This window comes from Vanacampus margaritifer, chromosome 4, assembly GCF_051991255.1.
Source record: "Vanacampus margaritifer isolate UIUO_Vmar chromosome 4, RoL_Vmar_1.0, whole genome shotgun sequence".
Taxonomy (NCBI): domain Eukaryota; kingdom Metazoa; phylum Chordata; class Actinopteri; order Syngnathiformes; family Syngnathidae; genus Vanacampus; species Vanacampus margaritifer.
The window spans coordinates 18760462-18780399 of NC_135435.1; the positions used below are offsets into that span (position 1 = coordinate 18760462).

The 19938-nt window shown below is 36.8% G+C and overlaps 1 protein-coding gene across 1 annotated transcript in view; it reads right to left on the reverse strand.

Moving 5' to 3' along the window:
• The window catches only part of LOC144050301 (CUB and sushi domain-containing protein 1-like), a 414568-nt gene that overhangs the window by 140761 nt on the left and 253869 nt on the right, over nt 1-19938 (reverse strand). Inside the window, exons 12-13 of the mRNA XM_077563425.1 lie at nt 9390-9493; nt 7641-7753 (exon numbers count right to left, since the gene is read on the reverse strand). Of these exons, the coding sequence (XP_077419551.1) occupies nt 7641-7753; nt 9390-9493 (217 nt within the window). The remainder of the gene's footprint in view (nt 1-7640; nt 7754-9389; nt 9494-19938) is intronic.

The following is a 19938-nucleotide window of genomic DNA, read 5'->3' on the forward strand; positions in this document are numbered from 1 at the left end:
AACATATTTAGGGTGTTTTTTTTTTTTTAACTCACTTTTTGCCTCTCCCACGACATTATTCCCCTCTCCTACAGCGTCGATTACAATTACATCAAATTGCCATGCAAATTAGGTGGTGACGCCATTTAGTGACTTCTGGCGACTTTTAGGACAGCTAATAGCTAGTTTCCCTACTGGGGAATTGGGAACACTGTGTGCATGATAACCGCTCAATTTCTTATAAAGGGGGGCGACGCAGCGAGGAACAAGGTGCCCCATTTTCGCCGCAGCCAAAATATCATGAAACCTGAAATGGTTGAAAAATAGTTTAACTCTATCAGTTACAATTGAGTAATATATATTTCTCAGGCTTTGTACATTTTCAGCAATTACTTTCAAACATGAATAATGTACTTACAAATAAATCTATGAAATTGACTGTGCGGGTTTTTTGGCATAAAAAAGACATGCTAATATGAGCATCATGATTTCAGAATCAGAATCAGAACTCAATCAGGGCGTGCATTTGAGGTGTGGCACTTATTTTTTAAAATAAATGGATGCACAGTAGTTCTTTTCCTTTTTTTTTTTTTACATTATACAGTGTTTATTAAAGCATTCAAAAATATTAATAATTGTGATGACAGCCATCATTTTTTTTTCCCCTGAAGTCTCGATTCAAGGTAAAAGTGTCGATGATTAGTTCTGGACTCTTAACAGTGGATACTAGTACCAAGTGACTTTTAGAGTTAAGGCATTCATTTTTAGTTTTATTTTATTTTTTTTAATCAAGGAGGGGGTGTATTTGAAATGTGTGAAGGTGACTAATTTAGAAGATTGGTAGTTTTGTTTTTTAACTGAAGAGAGTCCCAGATTCCCTGGTATTTATTGAGGGCAAGGCATTTATTATTAGTAGTAATTATGACTTCTTCTTTTTTTTTTTAAACTGATGTGTGTGTCTATTCAAGGTGCAGCTCTTATTAAGTGGAAGTGTAGGAAATTAGTTCTGGAATCTAACCGCGGAGATTAGCAAGTGACTGTTACAGGTAAGGCATTTAGTAGCAATTGTAATTACCCACAACCCCTTTGCTGCTATGTTAAATTGCTTGTTAATTCCTTCATGCTCAAATTAAAAACAAACAATGTACGACAAAAAAAAAAAAAAAAAAGCGCATCATGATTTGACATTTGTCCCCAGTGAACTCTAGATTGTCTTAAATGTGCTGATGCGGAACAATAACCATAACATATTTTTTGACTGTGGATTTTTATTCTGCCAGAAGCTGGAAGTTTGAAGGTGTTTGTAAGTTGACATTTGCTGAAGTATTTTATGATGACATTCTGTGTAATACAAGTATTTGTGTGTCCTGGTATGACTGAAAAAATTAGACACTTGTCTACTCAGCTAATGTCCTATATATGGAAATTGAGGCCCCGCTCCTCAAATTTAAGCAAAAGCTACTTTCTTTAGAAGCAAGCTGACAGCATCCCTGATTGGCCTGTCAACAGCATGACAAAAACACTGCAGGGGACACCAGCAGCCAAGCTAATATGGCGATGTCAAGTCAGAGAAAATGGTCCGATTTTCACGTGTGTGTGTGTGTGTGTGTGTGTGTGTGTGTGTGTGTGTGTGTGTGTGTGCACTGCAGAGCTAATGAATATGATAGAACCTGTTAGAGTTGCATTCTAACGTGTTTTCTCTCTCAGCTAAGCTGTCTTCTGGGACGTTGAGGAGCAATTTAGCTTTAATTGTGGAAGGCGAAACAATAAGTGGCGGCATGCTCCTTTAACTAACAGGATGATGTTTATGACAGGCAATAAAATATGCCCGTGTCCTATAAACACACATTCGCATGTTATCACACTGTTCCCTTCTTGAATGTTACTTCTCTTGTCACGGCTGTCTCCCTTTCAAACAGCCGCCGTCCCTCAATTGGATCAATACGCTGTGCTTTGCTGGTGACAATAGCGCATTAGCATGGCTGTAGTTGGTCTCACATTCCATGACTTTGGCGACTTTTTTTTCCCATTCCGCCCTTCCTTAATTGGAAAGGTTTTTAATCGACAGAAATGTTACAGATATTTTTTTAGCATTAGAATGTGACATTCTGCCAGCTGTCCGTCCACTGGTAACACATGCTCCACCATGCTCCTGGATTAGCTTTGGGCAAATACACCTCAAGGTCAGGTGAGTTGGAGCAAAAGAGCGTGAGAGAGAGAGAGAGAGAGAGAGCAAGCGAGCGAGTGAGAGGGAGAGGGAGAGAGCGAGAGTTGAAATTGTCTAGTTCACTCCTTACCTAACATTTGTTTCTTTGTCAAATAATCTCAGTTTATATGCCTTCTTTATTTTTTAATTGTCATTCTGCTTTTTTTTTTTTTTAAATATGAAATGATCTGAATAAGGAAGGAAATATAACAGTAAAAGACAAAACACAAAAACACCAAAGGAATACTATGGTTGATTAATTCCAATGCTATGCAGGAAGAAAATGCATGGTTAAAATCTACTTAGCTGGTTTGAGAAGGTTTATTGCTGGTTACAGCAACTTTGTTTGCTTTACTGCCACTTCGACATTAGTTGTCTTTGATCATTGCTCAATAGGGAATCTCTTTAAGTCAGCGGTCAGTGCTTGCGTTTATGTATTTAATCAAATGGTAGCTCTAGTGATTTCCAACCAGGGCACCCCAGTGTGTCTGGGCTGGTGCAGGAAATCATCCAAATTCAATTAATCGGTCAGAAAACGATTATTTAAAAAATACAGATATATCTTTGTGCATGTATTTATGCTGACATTGTAGTGAAAGGCAGACAAATGAAATGTCATTAGATGGCAGATGGCAGAAGGTTCAATCAACCTTTCACAGTTCAACTGTTAACAATTCATACAACAGAACAAGTCATGCTTCTTGCGAATATATAAACTTTGTGTTCAATTAAGCACGCCCAAATTTTACACTAGTCTTTTTTTTTTTTTTAACCATTCAACTGTGAACTTTTTGTGAAACTTTTGTTTGTTGGTGTGCCGCGAGATTTTTCTAATGTAAAATGGATGACTTAGCTCACCAAAGGTTAGAAAACACTGCGGTCGAGGAAAAACAAATTGAAACTGCCTATATGGAATTTCACGAATCTCACCTACCTAACATACTCCATCTAAGTAAACTGATTTATTTATTTGTTGTATTTTGACGTTTGTTTTTGACCAAAACAATTGTAATGCAGTTTGTGACCTTAACTTAAGTTACACCTACACAATATGAAATCAAATTCAAAAGCTTTGTAAAAAACAAACAACTAAACAAAAACAAAAAAAAAGCCTTGTTGGAGGTACTGAACTCCACCAGTTTCCTATGTGCATTCATCGAACCCTTCTTTATTGAAAAATTTAACAAAACGTTTTTTTTTTTCTCAAATTCAAGACAAAGATAGAGGGTTTACAGTTAAACAAAATGAACAGAGCGAGTAGCTTTTTAATTCCATCTGGCTTGAATTCAGAAAGTGTTGTGCTCTTGTATTTCACATCTCCATGCTGCTTAAGGAAGTATTTCTTTAGTTTTGCTAGATGTTGTGATGGACTAGATTTGCTCAACTTGGCATTGCAAATCATGCAGTTGGGACGCTGGCTCCCATCACTCAACTCAGCTGTTTTCTTAAGCTGTAAACAGCTGCCGCAGCTACAACAAGAGCAGCATATACCCCAGAATTGAACCCTGTGGAACACCATACGTTTTGGTATACATGTGAATTCATAATGCACATATTCGTCCAACCACTTTCTTTATTTGCTCGACATAGTTAGTATGAAGGGATTACACATTCACAGAAATAATTCAAGCCTTATTTAAGATTTTACGTAATTTTTTACATGGCAAATTCCTATTTACTGTTTACTGTTACTTTTTTTTATTTCATTTTTTTGATAATTTGAACACAAACCTGATATGATAGATATTTATTAGTCTAATGAAGTCTATTTATTTGAAATGCATAATCCTCAGGTATTTACTATCAATAAAGTATAATTACTTTTTTTTTTTTTTTTTTTTACATTTTTGGGATGTCTGCATTGAGTTTCATCCCAAATTTTGTATTAAAAATGTTTTTCACATAGCAGTATGTTTATCGTGTATAGGTAAGCTGATTGCTATGCAATTAAAACAATATACTTAAAGTATTTTAAATAAATACTCCCATTATTATTATTTTATAATAATTACCTTTATTAATACTAAATACATAAATGTGAGGATTATGCATTTCAAATAAATAGGCTTTATTAGACTAATGGATATGTATCAAATAAGGTTTATTTGGTAGGTTTGTGTTTAAAAAAAAAAAAAAAAGTAAATGGGAATTTGTCCTGTAAAAAAATACATAAATCTTAAGTTAGGCTTGAAATATTAATGTGAGCGCAATAATAAAGAAACTTACACAATGTACCATCACAACAGCCACAAGTCGACTACTGAGCGGCAAGCACACCAACTTCCCTACAATGTAGCGTGATCACCTGCAGCCAATGACGGCCAAGCGGGATATATCATCATGAATCGTTTGAATCAGATGTGTGTCTTGACCGGCACCGAACCCCTGGTGTTTGATCGAACCCAAGTTAACAACTGCTGTCATAAACTGTCCAGTGAGTGTTTCTTAATATAGCTTTTTAAATAAAAGTTTAAGGTAAAGCATACATTAAAATATGCTTAATGATCACAAAGAAAGTGCATGCATTCCTTCAGACAAATAAATGCACTGCTTACTTTTCAGTACTTTGATCAGTCAAAAAAGAAAAAGAAAATACATCATTTACATTGATGCAGCCTTCGCAGCCAATTGCCTTCAGCCTGGAAAGTTGACAGTCACAGTTCACTGAAAGCCTCACTTACTGTAATGTGCTGTGTTTCTTTACGATGTTAACATGGTCTCTCTCTATCTCTCCGCGCACAAACCTACAAACTTTCAATTGTTCCAAGGCGTATAAGGTTATTTCAGCAGCACACATGCTGCATACGGGCTAAAAATATACACCCACTTGCAGGGCTGAATAACTCTCTCAGGGTGTTACACGGCTCTGGGTCCTTAAAAGGATGACATTATAGGATGTGACAGCATGGCGGTGACACAAAAAGCACACCGAAAGCCAATTGTTTAGCTCTCCTGAAGAAAAATGGAGGCTGCAAGAATATCTAGAAATCTGAAGTTGCATCTAGTGACTTTGCTTCGCTTCTCCTTTCATGTTTAAGCTTGTACATTTGCGAAGTAAACATTGACTTTGTCCTGTCTGTCAACAGTAAATCAAAAGTGCGACATCAAAGTTTTCACCCGGTTGTGAGTGGCGAGCAGACTTCATTACTCTTCTTGCAAACCTAAACTATTGAGAGCGAGGCGAGCTGCTCTTGGTTGTGACTCAGCTGTTTTCAACTTGGCAGTCAGATTATAAAATAGTCCGCCAAACCATTTTTTTCTGAAATATAATTTGAAAGAGTCTTAAAAAAAAGGGAAGGCAATTCCAACAGAAAATGTTTCACTTCGGGGATCAATCAAATCAATAAATAAGACGCAACTGCGGTTAATAGAGCATCCATACTCATCTTTTCAGATGCCACCTTAAAATGTCAGATTTTTACTTTCCACATACCTTAACAAGGCTTTGGTAGTTGGTTCAAACATGCTTACCAGTTTAGCTATAACATTGTTTGGCTAAAGCTATGGACGCTAACCCCTACCATGGCCAACATCTACCTGCTGATAAATCACTCCAGGAGACCATCATTCTGCTTCATTGTTGTTGTTAGCATGTCTGGTTCCAACTGATGTATTGAATGTGGCATCATTTTCACAGTGTCCCGCGGCTAGCTGTTTGCTAATTACACGTTTTTGGCCTGAGGAGGAGGAGGCAGAACCTCCTCCAGCAACAGATGAGTGCGTCGAATCAAATTAGTCTGTCACTTTAATTGATTGAAATTGTTTCCTCATTTGTAGGTAGGCGAGCGAGAGAGGAAAAAGCCAGGTTCGAACACATTTTTGGCCCCCCACTATCAATGATTGAAGGAGAGCTACAAATGATTTCACTGCAAATGTGCCTGAATTGCTAACACTGCAAATTCCCACCATGCAGAAACCACTGCTGTGGTGGGTTCAAAACAAGGATAGGTTTCCCTGTTTGGACACGTTGTGCAAACATTACCTGGCTGTACCAGCGGCTAGAATACGGAGCAAAATGTTTATTTTTTCCCCTTAGACTGGCAAGACCACTGCACTCCAAGCCATTTCTACAGTACCAAGCCTCCACAAAGGTTTGTTGAAAATAAATTGGAATGGAACACTAACATGTGTCCTGTATACATTGCACAGAGCGAGAAATCCTTTTGAAACACACACATTCAAAACACTGGAGGAAAAAAAACGAAAACAAAATTATGTTCATTTCGATTTTTATGCTGATTAAAACTAAAACTGGTTGGTGAATCCAAAATTGCAGTCTTTTCTTCTTTTTTTTTAACTGTAGCACGTCAATTTTTTTCTCCACAGTTTACCCTCCATTTTAAACAAAATGACACTGCTGTAGTAAGACCGTAGTAAGAAGAGCTGATCAAAATTGGACTCATCTACAGCTATGTGGAAGCTTGTTTGTGCAGTCACAATTGAGAGGTGTGTGCAGCTCTCTATATAAATCAAGACTATCAATAAACCGTAAACATGAATCCATCATCGTAGGAATTAAAATGTTATATTTCATTGTATGCCTTTTTTTTTTTAAATATATATTTTCAACTATTCCAATCTTCGTGTTTTTTTTACATGCATACACAGTTATACAATTTGTTCCTTCTTTTTTTGAAGAAAACTGGGATCGCTAAAAAAATATGACATGATAGAGAAAAACTGACAGTTTTGTATTCCACACTCAAAAAATTGTTAAAAACAGCTGTCAAAAATGATGTTCCCAGCGCAATAGACCTTGATGCTGGATGTAGAACTCCTCTAAAAGAGCAACAGTAGGACCAAAACACACACTTGATCTCGTTCATCTGCTCTCATCTCGTCTTCGACTCATGCAAGACATTTCTAACTTCTCACTCAATTTGTCATTTTGTCCTATTCTACCAATTTATTTCTTCCTGACTACCCAATTGCCAGGATCCAATTACGTACCTCCATCTTTACCTTTCCAGGCCTTGCTGTCCCTTGAATTCAATTTGGCTAAAATCAACTCATAGGGGCCGCAATGACATGGTAAGAAGCTGTATTTAATCACATGTCACTGTAAAATGCATGAAGTGTCTTAAATTATGAATTATTAGCCAAACATGGCCATTGTCCCCTCTCACCTTCACTCCGTCTTCAGGCCCTGTCTTTCTCTCTTTCCCTCTCTCACTGTCAGCTCGTGCATAATATGAAAATAACCAAGCAAAACGATCAACTGATTGACTCATAATTCATTTATTACCATCTTGTAATTCACAGTTACACACACACACACACACACACACACTCACACTGAGAGAGGAGGAAAAAATGAGGTTGTGTTTACAGCTAAATAAAGAGCGTCAGCAATAATTTGACTTTCACACTCTGTTATGTGAGCTGTGTGTGCGTGTGCTTGTGTGCGCGTGGGCGGCAAGAGACAAAAAGTTCAAGGTGTTGCAAGAGGGCATACCTTCATAGACTGCCTTGAACCCAGCAGAGCCGATTGTGTCATCAGACTGCAGATGAAGCCACATCTGATTGGATAAGCTCACGATGATGTCAGGTACGCTGGACCCTGTCAGTCTACGCAGACACGCAAACATTATTAGTATGGCAAGCAGAATCCACAGTTAATTTGATATGTTTATTTTGTGATTGATAAACACTCACCAGGCCTACACAGTTTAACATTGCGGTGGAATATGTAAAGTCGAATGCCCTTGAGGTGATTTGTAAATAGTCGGAAAAAAAATATGTCACTGGAGTCAAACAAACCTTCAGAGTTTAAATAGTGGTCACACTTGATGTCACGCAAGAACCAAGTGATCCTCAGGACAGGAATAAGTAGAGTGTGGTCTGTTTTTTTGTGTGGCTTTTTTGCAACATATTCTTAATTCTTCAATTATTAATGAGATAAAACCGACACAAACAACAAGACAGCAAGTCATATTTTTGTTTTTATATTTTACTATTGATTTATGTGTACACTTGTGTGGCAGTTAAGAATTGTGAAATATTACTGAATGCATTCCCAGTACAGTTAATACATTTTCTGAAAGGAAAATATACAGATTTCCAGAATATTCTTCGGCCTTCGAGGTTTCATACAATAATGCTATTATGGCGAGATATTTAGTCACAAAATACATTGGTGCAGTTGTGCACTCTATAAACAGTTGGGTCAAAAGTAACCCAATTATGGATAACAAATGGATGGGTCAATTTGACCCAACTTTCTCAGTTGTTTTATACAAAATGACCCAAATAAAGGAGCTGACCAATATTTATGAGTTGTTTTACGCTGAAAGATCCATTTCTTGACTCAAAGTTGGGTCAAATCGACCAAAGTAGAGGATCGGTCCATTTTTGACCCATAGTTGAGTTATTTTTTACCCAAATGTTTTTAGAGTGTGCTTAGCAGTAGTCTAGAACTCCAATGCACGATTCAGAGAGCTTTTCTAACGAAACCTGATTTGAACTGGAAAATCTTTTTTACTTAAAAGATGTTGAATGCATCAAATGTAGATTGAATTTAGTTTTATTGAGGAGATACGTATTTTACACATTTACAGTACTGACCAGTTCATTCAAATGTATGTAAAATGACAAGAAAAAAGTCATTGAATCATACCCTCTCAAATTGAGCCGTAAAAAACTGAAAATTAAAAAAAAAAAAAAACTGTATAAAATCATATTTTATGGAGGAGAGATGCACACCCTTGTTAGCTACCCTTTTTGCACGGTGTATGAGATGAGTGAGAAAAGTTCCAAGACTGAAATCACAAAATATATATTTCAGATCCAAAAAACACACAAGTTTCCCCCTTTCACACCCTCATGCATTACGAGAAAGATTATTCCGAAATCCTTCACACTTCCGTTTTTGCGGCCATCTTGATCGTCAATGTCTTGAAATTCCCTGAGGATGAGAAAGACGATACAATCCCACAAGAGTCAAGAAGTTTGCTCAAGCAGGCAATCGTCTTCTTGACCAGGAAGTGTCAGATGCTCAAGACGTTGTTCGAAGCCATGACATGTCCTGCCATAACTCTTACCGATTCTTATGCATTGACAAAGCAAAAGCTGCAGAATCTTTTTTTTAAACGTTCTGGCCAATCCAAATTTAAGGGGAAAACATGTACTTTGAAGTTTGGATTTAGAAGAGATTTGGTGACTTACAAATTCTGGTGTGAATATTTAAAGTATTAACATTACTTACACGTAAAGTACCCGTCTGGTGTCTCCTATCTTCCCTCCGTCGCCCACTGTGAGCGTATCGTAGCCTCGTTCCAGGTCAAATTCTTCAAATGACAGCTTGATAACCTGGATAAACGCAGAAAAATTGTTAACCGTTTATCAAATGAAAGAAAAAAAACGTAAAAGAAGAGCAAATGGAAAGACTGTCAAACGAGAATAATCAAAACCATAAGACCACCTCGTCGACAGAAAGAAATGCTGTGAAAATTGTCTTTCATTTAATTAAAATGACCGACAGTATCATCATTTATGATAAAACGTTTGTAATCCAACATAATAAAATACATCAATGAGACAAAGCGCTTGCTTTTATTTGGCAAGCTTCTCTTTTACATTCATAGTTCCAAAAATGACTTCTGGAGGCTACACACTCTTCATTGTGCACCCGCCTGCTGTCTGAGCCAGACAAATTGACTGCTAAATGCTTAACTTGCAGGCACAAGGCTTCAGTTGCATGCATACTGCACTGGATCATCAATCTACCATGCACTCTAAAATGCTGTAATACTGGCATTCCATTATTTGCTGCTTGTCAATTATTTATTAGCTGTAAATCATACAAGTGAGAGCATGAAAGATGGAACATTTCTGCTGTGCTCAGGAAACCTCAAAGAGAGCAGAAGTGGCCTCAGACGAAAGCCACTGGTTGAATGGAGGTCTCCACTGAAGCATGGGTACGAGATTGTGACAAAAGTAAATCACATTACACTCAATTTGATACGAATGCTTTGTGCATACAGCCATATTTGTTTACTTTTTTTTTTTTTTGCTGCTGATAACGGCAGTTATGTCCATGCTAAGCTGCCTTAGTGAGACAAACACACCAAATGGCTTTTTTATTTATTTATTATTATTATTATTATTATTTTATTTTTTATTTTTTTCTCTGGAGAGCTCAATATTGTTCATTCTGTATTTTTATCGATTTGACATGTCATCATCATTGCTCTCCCTTTTTTTATATATATATATATATTTTTTGTATATATATTTTTTTGTATGTGGGTGAATATGTGTATGTGCGTGTGTGCATGCGTGCGTGCGAGTGTGTGTGTATTCATTTGTTCACCTAAAACCTATAATAAAAAAAAAAATCCCATACCGATTACCCATTTATTTATTTATTTATTTATTATTAATTAGCATATTACTAAGATAGATACGGTCTAATAAATGAGAATTGCAACGTGTCGAAAGCATTTTGCCTTCTTAGGACGCGCTGACTGCTACTGCCTCAGGCTATGTTTAGTCAGCCAATAATAATGGCTCCATATAATGTGTTCAAGATGCAAAACAACTTTGAGAGTTATTATCTTGTAGTATGCGACAAAACACAGGGACCGTTCTAAGGGCTTTCATACAACGTTTCAGGTTGAGTTCCAGGAAATCATTTTCACAAACATGACAAAACCAAGCACCATGTTTATGTTATTTGCTCTCTAAAAACGGATTGGTTAAAAAAAAAAACTACCAATCTAGTTGGTTAAGCTCATATTGGCTTGATTGACCAAAACAGATTAGTCAGACATTGACCATTCCGGGTGTTTACCGGCATACCAATTTTATTGGTTAGCCAAACAACCAATGAAATAGGTTACAATCGAAAGTAAGTCTAGATAAATCCCTTGGTAAAATATTTATTGTATCAATTTATTGTATTCAAACTGCATTTACAAATGACTGATAAGTGATTACAATATATTATATTAAATGATTTATTAAAAATAATATAGTGTTTAAAAATGATTAAAGATTAAACCTAACTAAAAACAGGTCTAAGTTGTGGTGTAGGTGGTGTAACAAGATTTTGGTAGGAAATTCAGAATGAAATTAAAACACAATAGTGTTTAATTGAGTTCTACTTTGTCCATCATGTGACAATACGTCAGCAGTTTGTTTCATTTTGAGTCCATGGGCTACAGGCAGCAATTTACAAACAATTACAATTTAACCTTATGCCTCGGCTGGTACTACTTTGGAAGCTAAAATTGGAAATTCAATTGTTACACTTTAAAATATGACATTAGCATGTTCAATTAACTCTTTTGTTGATTACATGATGGAGCAAGTAGTTTATGCATTGAGTGTGGCGCCCAGTTTACTTGGTAGCGACCATACAATAAAATACATGGATACATCTTTTCACGCTAGTTGCACGCACTATTTTCTGTGTCAGCAAGATTCGAAAGAAGCCGTTCAAGTGTAAAAATAATTAATTTAAAGTCATTTTGTACTTGAGTGCTCATTGTTTTGTGTGTGGGACAAATACAAGCTCCTACAAACAAACGGCTGGTTGAACTATCTTCATTTATTCATAGCACACTGCATAAGATATTTCATTTGTTTTGCACAAGTTCAGTTTTGGGCTCACATATCACACTTCTGGACCAAGTTTTCCAAGAACAACCCATTAGTGAGTAATTCTCGAATATGAACAAATAGAAGGTCAACCAGTATCCTGGAAAGCTTTTATAAGCCACTTAGAGCCAATGTCAGAAACCAAAATGATCCAAAATTGACTTAAAACAAAGCCTTCACGTACTATAGTACAGAAAAGAAAAAAATAATAATTCAACTGGCACATCAATAATATTGCCTTTAACAAAATTTAGAATAATTGTAAAGTAAATTACATGCGTACTTTGCAACTCATCGCAACCCAAGAGAGTCCTATAAATCCCCATAGTGAAATTTACAGCGGAAACAAAATGCACTGCTGGCCAATGAGACAAACATGAAAGCCAACAGCAGATTGAAACCAAATCTGCAAGTTTGTATCCAACAATGTGATTCTATTTGTGTCAAAATACACTCAACATTAGCATTAATTGTTTTTGTTTAAGAGAGTTAATTGTTTCTCAGATTCTCCCTGTCTCTGGTTTAGCCACCGGCCAGGGAGCAGGAGGTGACCCTCGACAGATGGCCACGCAATCAGCAGCAGAACAATAGTTACACAATCGCCAATTAACAGGTTCTACCTGACATGAATGTCTGCGGATCATGTGAGAATACTGGATCAAAAAAAAAGACAAGGTGGATGAAATATGCCAGTTACAGTATTTATCAGCAGATATTTATTGAGAAATAAAGTCCACTTTCTTTTTTTTCTTTTCTTTTTTTTTTTCAGAGCTCAATATTGTTCATTCGGTAATTTTACCGATTTGACATGTCATCATCATTGCTCTCCTTTATTTTTTTTTAGATATATTTTTATATATATATATTTTTTGTATGTGGGTGAGTATGTGTATGTGTGTGCGTGCGAGTGTGTGTGTATTCATTAGTTCACCTACAACCTATTAAAAAATCCCATACCGTTCACCTAAACCGAACACTTCCAGCCAGAGTCGTGAGGCCGTCAGGAGACCCGAGGAAGGACCAAAGAAAAGAAAGTTAAGTCCATTTTCTGATCAAAGCATGAAGTATATCTCTTGAGATCCAATAAAAAATATGTTCATTATTTATACAAATAATCTATTACAGACGCTCCCCTACTTACGAACATTCGAGTTACGAACAACGGTACATACGAACATGTCTGCGCGCATGTCAAAAAATGTTCGGAAAGAGATGCTGTAAGTTAGATTTTGTATTGCGCACCTTTTTCCGAGTACTGTAGTGCTTCTTTCCGCCGCTAATACCGACGCTTGGCGCTGTGAGAGCTCACCCAGCATTGGAGGCTCAGCAACGTGTCGAGGAGGAGGAAGAAGAAGAAACGCCTGTCGCTCATAGATAAAGCCATCGCACTCTTCGAGCAGCAAGACCCAAATATTGAACGTTGCACAAAGGTTGCAAATCAATTGAATGATGCCATACAGTGCTACCGCATCATTTATGATGAAAAAAGAAGAAAACTGTGCAATCGTCGTTAGATCGCTTCTTTCGGACAGTTTCTAGTAAATCCTCCAAGGAAGATACTCATCAACCCTCATCTTCTTCCTACATTGAAGTTACGGAGGAGGAAGTAACTTTTGAAGCCCATTCCAGCGACGACGAAGAACCTCTCATGATATAAAATCCTCCTCTTCCTCCTCCATCAAATCCTTAAGCATCGAGTACATCTTCCAAAAGTAAGTTAAACTTCATTTTATTTATCTTATTACGTACATGTACATACTGTGTGTGTCTCTCGCTCTCTCTCTCTAACATACGTAGTACAGTACTGTACGTATTCTCTTTAAACATAAATTATAATACAAAATATAGCACTGAAGCAACTTACGAACAAATTCACCTTGCGAACGATCGCTCGGAACGTAACTCGTTCGTAAGTTGGGGAGCGTCTGTATGTTCAATTACTTGTATTATTTCCAGCTAAAAGATAAAAAACAATTTGTTTGTCCAAGGTATAAATATTTTTGCTGAATTAAAGTGATGTAAAATAAAAAAAAACATGCCTCCCGTCATCTTGTCGCTTTTTTATGCTTTTTGGAGAACAATGTGAAAATAAATAATTTTCTTTGAAAAAAATGGAACAATTTATGATGATTGAAGTTCTTTAAAAATTATTAGTTATTAGGCAAGATGAGAAGGGAAACAGAAGCAATGGTGCACCAAAAGACAGCCACAACATTAAGTGAATGCCTCTCACAATGTCAACGAAAACTAAGCATTGTAGTGGTAACATTTTTGATACAGCTCATTTTGTACTGAGCTAATGAAACTGTCTCTAAGTTAAACACCTAACCCTAAATAAAGCATAAAAGATATGTTTCATAAAGGTACCGGGGACTCGTTGAATGCGATTTGCACCAAAAAGAACGGAGTGGAACAGAGGGCTTTAATGTAACGGCATTAAAATCTAATCACAGTGATTGACATTCATAATTGATGACCAGTGTCACCAGACAAGCTGGCGCATTCAGCGGATGTCACCCCAGCAGAGACAAAAGATGAAAGACGAGAAAGTTTGAGCGACTAACTTGAGATCTGGCCACGGGAGGATTGCTTTCCTTACAGATGACGTGGCAAGGTCATTATTAAAAAAACTGCACTGTAAAACAATTACTTTATCAAACACAAGAGTTCTAAATGCTGAGAATTTGTCATTGTGCCTGAGCTGTTGTCCTGCGATCTGACAAATGAATCTGACATGAAAAGGCACCGGATGGTTAGGAAATGAATAATGAAAAGAGCAGCATAAAAGATAGTGGCCGAACCTCGCATGCACCCAGATGTTCCATTTTTATTTGGTGTGGTATTGCCCCAAGGTGACCTTTGATTTGAATATTGAAGAAGCAACTGACTACTGTTTAGTAAAAGAACTCTCTTGTGGAGGTGACCGTGGAGTGCTGTTGACTGGAATGTTTGGAATAATAAAAGTGTAAACTGTGTCTGAGGAATTGAACAGGGACAATTGTGATGCATCTATCCATTTTCTCGACTATTTATTCCTCACAAGGATCGTGGGGGTGCTGGAGCCTATCCCAGCTGGGTTCGGGCAGTAGGCGGGGTACACCCTGAACCGGTTGCCAGCCAATTAAACATTTGTGATGTAACAGGAAAATTTCTATCTGCATTCCTATCTTTACATATGATGTTTTGCAATTATCATAACCCTATTACATTTCAATGTATGAGGCGTGTCAGGCGATTAAATTTTTTAATCGTAATTAATCGCATGACTTCAATAGTTAACTCATTATTATTTTTTTTACAAATTTTATATCTGTTCTAAATTTTTTATTTTTTATATTTAATTCTTAAGTTTTTATACTTTTGTTAACATATAAGTGGAAACGGTGTTTAATAGAAATATGGCTGCATCTTTTAGTCATACAGTAATTTCATAATAATTCATAAAATTGAGTTAAAATCAAAAAGATGTACTGTAAAAAAACGAGTGTAATAGTGATTTGTGTTGAGGTCCTTTTTTTCTGCCACTAGATGACATAATTGCATTTGTAAGACATTGGTGACAGCTCAGTGCAGTTGTCTTTTAATATAAAGAGCTCGCTAATCTTTAACATGAACTTGTGAAATTTTGCACATTTTTTAAATTGTAAAATACACTTCACAAATATATGCATTATTATCACATTTACGTCTACTAAATTTTGACGTGTGGACGTGTGACTGGAATTCCCCCAGTAAAGGTTTTCCAAGTCAGGGGTGGTCATTAATTGCGCATAAAAAAAAAAAAATGAACACACTCATTTTGATACCCCTAGAATGTATATAATATTTAATGTTTCCACAAAAAAATCCCTCACCGAGGAACATAACCCCATTTCCACCTCCCTCTCATAGAAGATTATGGGTGAGAGGATGAGGGTGCCAGACAGAGCTAATTCCCTAAATTATGGTCTGTCAGATGGAAAATACAGTCAAAACCCAGAATAGCTAAAAGCTTTGAATTGAGCTAATGTGCTAATTAGAGTGCTATTAGGGGATGCCATTATGAGCCCAGGGATGATTATTTACTTCACACTTTAGTGGTGTGTTCTGATCAGTCAATGTGAGAAACCGCAGTGACGGTGATGTGGCCTGCATGTTGTTTCTTGTTTCAAACACAGTGTTGCAAACATTATTCAATCTCACTTGTGTGCTGCATTGTCACAATGAAGCAACGGAAATGCTTTCCCAAATTTACTAAATAGGGATATTAGATGCTCCAAAAATTGCCACCAAGTCACAGCTCATAAAACTGCATCCAATCAGCCACTCTGGTTGCACACTTGATAGGGGGGAGGCAGCAGTGAAGGCACTTAGTGCATTTAATGGCATGTAACCCACACATCCACACAACACATCTTCTATAAAAAAAATAGAAAGATAAATGGCTGTGGTGTACCAAAGAAACACTAACTTAAACAAAAGAGGATTTGTTTGACAAAAGTCTTGTTTCACAGATTTAACTGAGAAAAGCGAACATACGACCTAAAAGATTTCCGCCATTGATCAAGCGTTTATTTCTTTGACTCGATTGTGTGGTGGCAGGTGACTCAACTATCTTCACAAGAAACAACAGTTTGGCATATTAAATGAGTAAATAGTCTTCAAAACACATTATTCTAGCTGTGTATTGCCACTCGCTACTGTTACTGTAAGAAACCTACACAGCGTGTATTTAAAACAACGTCACAGCCTCAGCTAGCTTACTGTCACAGGAGCAAATTTAGGTGGACTTTTTTTTTTTTTTTTTTGCTTTAATTCATACTGATTGACAATTTGGAGCAAGGGTGTTAAAAATCAATCGCACAACGGGCATAACAAAGTCCACTTTAGGTTTCGGGTCAACACTAAGCATTTTTTTTGTTGTTGTTGTTGCTGCAGGAACTGAAACAGACATGAGACAACTTTAAATAACTTAATAGCAATCTCCTAAAAGTATACAAATGTCATCTTTAAATATTAAAAAAAATGCCAAAACATGAAATAAATTAATAAATGAATTAATAATAATAATAATAATAATAATAATAATAATAATAATAATAATAAAAAGCTTATCAGCAAAATTTAGAACACCTCTGAATCAAAACATGTCAACATTGGTCGTATGCCATTTTGCCAGAATGGAAATAAGACAATTCTTTTGGCAACAAGTTTGCTTATGTTTTTGGGGCAAAGTTCTGTGTTGTAGAAATGTTCCACGCTGTGATATCTACAGTAAGTGATGTTGTGTTTATTTTCATCACAGAGAACAGTGAGTGGTAAATCTGGCACCTTAAGTTAAAATGCTAAAGCGAGGAATGCCACTCTTGTCTCTTACAGCGTGTTTGTGTCAAATATGAAGTATTTGTCTCCAAGAAAGGCAACATATGTTGACAATCTTTTATGATTGCTCAAATCTGTTTTGGGAATGTGGGAGGAAGCCTCGGGAGAAAATGAAATCCTCACACAGGTGTCCCTGAGCTGAGATTTGAACCCACGGTATCTCAAATGCGAGGTTTTTAATCACGGGGTCATTGTTCATATTAATTACATTGGGGAAATCTGTTTTGTAATTTGTAATTAAAAACTAATTTTAACCATGGTAAAATAACATATGTACGTAAATGAGCTGCACAACACAACTTCAGTAGGTCAATTATCATTTTTTTGAATGAAATTTTTAAGAAATGCTGCCTTCTTTTCGTGGTCATTGACCTCAATGTCCGCATTAGATCAAATTTGACTTAATGTGTCCTGACTTGTGACGACAGTGAGGAAATAAATGATCCATGAATGAAAGTGACCAAATGTGTAATAGCAGAGAACCACACACACGCACACACCCGCACACATTGATATGTATTCATTGGGAAAAAGGCAGCAATGATTAGACACCTAATGAGTTACGCCTGTGAGCAGTCAAGCATGGCTCAGACTTAAACAAAATAATTATCTTCTTGATACTGATGAATCCAGTGACTGACACGCGCACACCAACACACACACACACACACACACACACATGCATACGTCCCATGTGTCCTCTTTTCCTGAAGTTACTTCAATTTTTAACTATTTGCACTTCCATTTTTTTAAACGTAAAATTCCATAGTGTGGTTAATTTAGAGTGTATGCACAACTTCGGTGATAAATAAAATTATGAATCTAACTACAACACATACTTCATAAAAAATGCAACGATAATGCAGTATTTGCCCCACAAACATGTTTTTTTCCCATGTGGGTGTTGAAAATTAGTTGTGGGAATGCTGTATTATTCACACATATGTTGTTTCTAACCTTTATTATTATTATTATTATTATTATTATTATTATAATATCAGGCACTTTTTATTCTCCGCACTTTTTTGCCGTGTAACAACTCCAACATAATACTACCGATTTTACACCATTCAAATTTGCTTCAAAAATTCCCGCCCCTCCCCCCCGGGGTATATATCGTCGGAGTCCACATTACTTACAGTATTTCGCACAATTCAACGTTAAATATCAACTTTTCCCCATTCATTTTCAATGGGACAGACATTGTCCCTCTTTCCACGCCCACTTCCATTCATACAGTCCAACTTATCGTCATTGCCAGCTCTCTGATACCGCTCGGTGGCACAGTTCAGCATTTTCAGCATTCCTATACGCAATTTTTGCGAAAATTGCACTTTGTCTAGTTCATGAATAAGATTTCTTCTAACTCTAATTCTTAGGAGAGCTTTTAAAACATTTCTTAAAACACCGTCAAATCACTGAAAAAGGAGAACCAAAGCAAAGCAGGCATCGCTACTTATAGACTATCTAAACATTAAGCAACATAAAAAGGTAACAAAAAGGAACACACACGTCAATAGCATCATTTGTCTCTGCCTTTACATAGCATTGACAAAATAAGTCATGTGGAATACAGCCAGAGACGACGACAAGGGACAATGAAATTCCGAGGAAAGAAAAGAGAGGTAGACAGAAAGATGATTGTTATTCATCTTAATACGCGCTCATTTCCCCTCTTTTGAATACTTTATTATCTCCTCTGGCCCTTTCAGCGCCGTCTTTCTCCGACGGATCACACAGGGTCCAAGGGAGCATTTCTTCCTGGGAAACGCACTTCACAGCTTTAGGAAGATGTGTTTACTCATCAGGAAAAGTAATTTTGATTATGCCCACAGAGGATTTTTTGCAAAATATTACCATTATAATCACAGCATTATTCACAATATAGGATTGTGTTATTTACAAGAAAAAGTCATAACGGTAAAGGAAAAATTAAGTCTTGAAAGTGTTTTCCCTGCAACTTGAAAATTGGATCTACCACCAGATTAATGGTATCTGAACTCAATGAATAAAATGACTGTGATTAGAAAGGTTAGATGGGGCACACTGCAATTAATTTGGATGTTGTATTATTTTGGGGCAGTTTGTTAAGGAAATGTTCTTCCTATTTTGAGACATACATTGAACTTTAGCATTGGCTAATGCGATCTGTTTCAAGAGCTGGGGTAAAGTTTGGGTTTGATTGACACAGTGAGACTGATTAATTTTACTAAAATATTAAGTACTTTGGGATCTGACGGTTCTACTAAGAACGGGTAAATCAACATGTAAAGACCGTGTAAAGTGAATTCAGAGAAAACATACGCAGATTGAAAACTATCTGGTACTGTAGATATAGCATCAAGCAATTTTTTTTAATCCTTTCAGTTTTCCAGATTTTTGGGGGGCGTGGCTACAACGGTAACCAATGATGCACATCGGGATCCAGCATAGGTCACCACAATATAAGAAGTGAGTGAGTAGCCTACTTTGAATAATTACAGCGCTTGGCCCATTTGTACCACCACATCACGCAGTTAGCTCGCTAGCTATGCCTGCACTCTAAAAATGTCATTCAGACTACTGTAATAATGCTGGAACGCAAAGCTCTGTAAGCAGGAAGTATGTGCCCAAATTTATGTAATGTAGCATGTGCCAAAGACTGAACGACGTGTGCTGCCCGTATCTAATAAACGTCCGACTTTCCCTGATGTGTCTTTGCTATGCGGCCCTAAACTCCCACACAACTCCAAGCGAGGTGAAGCAGCGGATGAGCCTGGCGCCCGTCCGAGGAGCCTCCTGTTAGTTTGCAA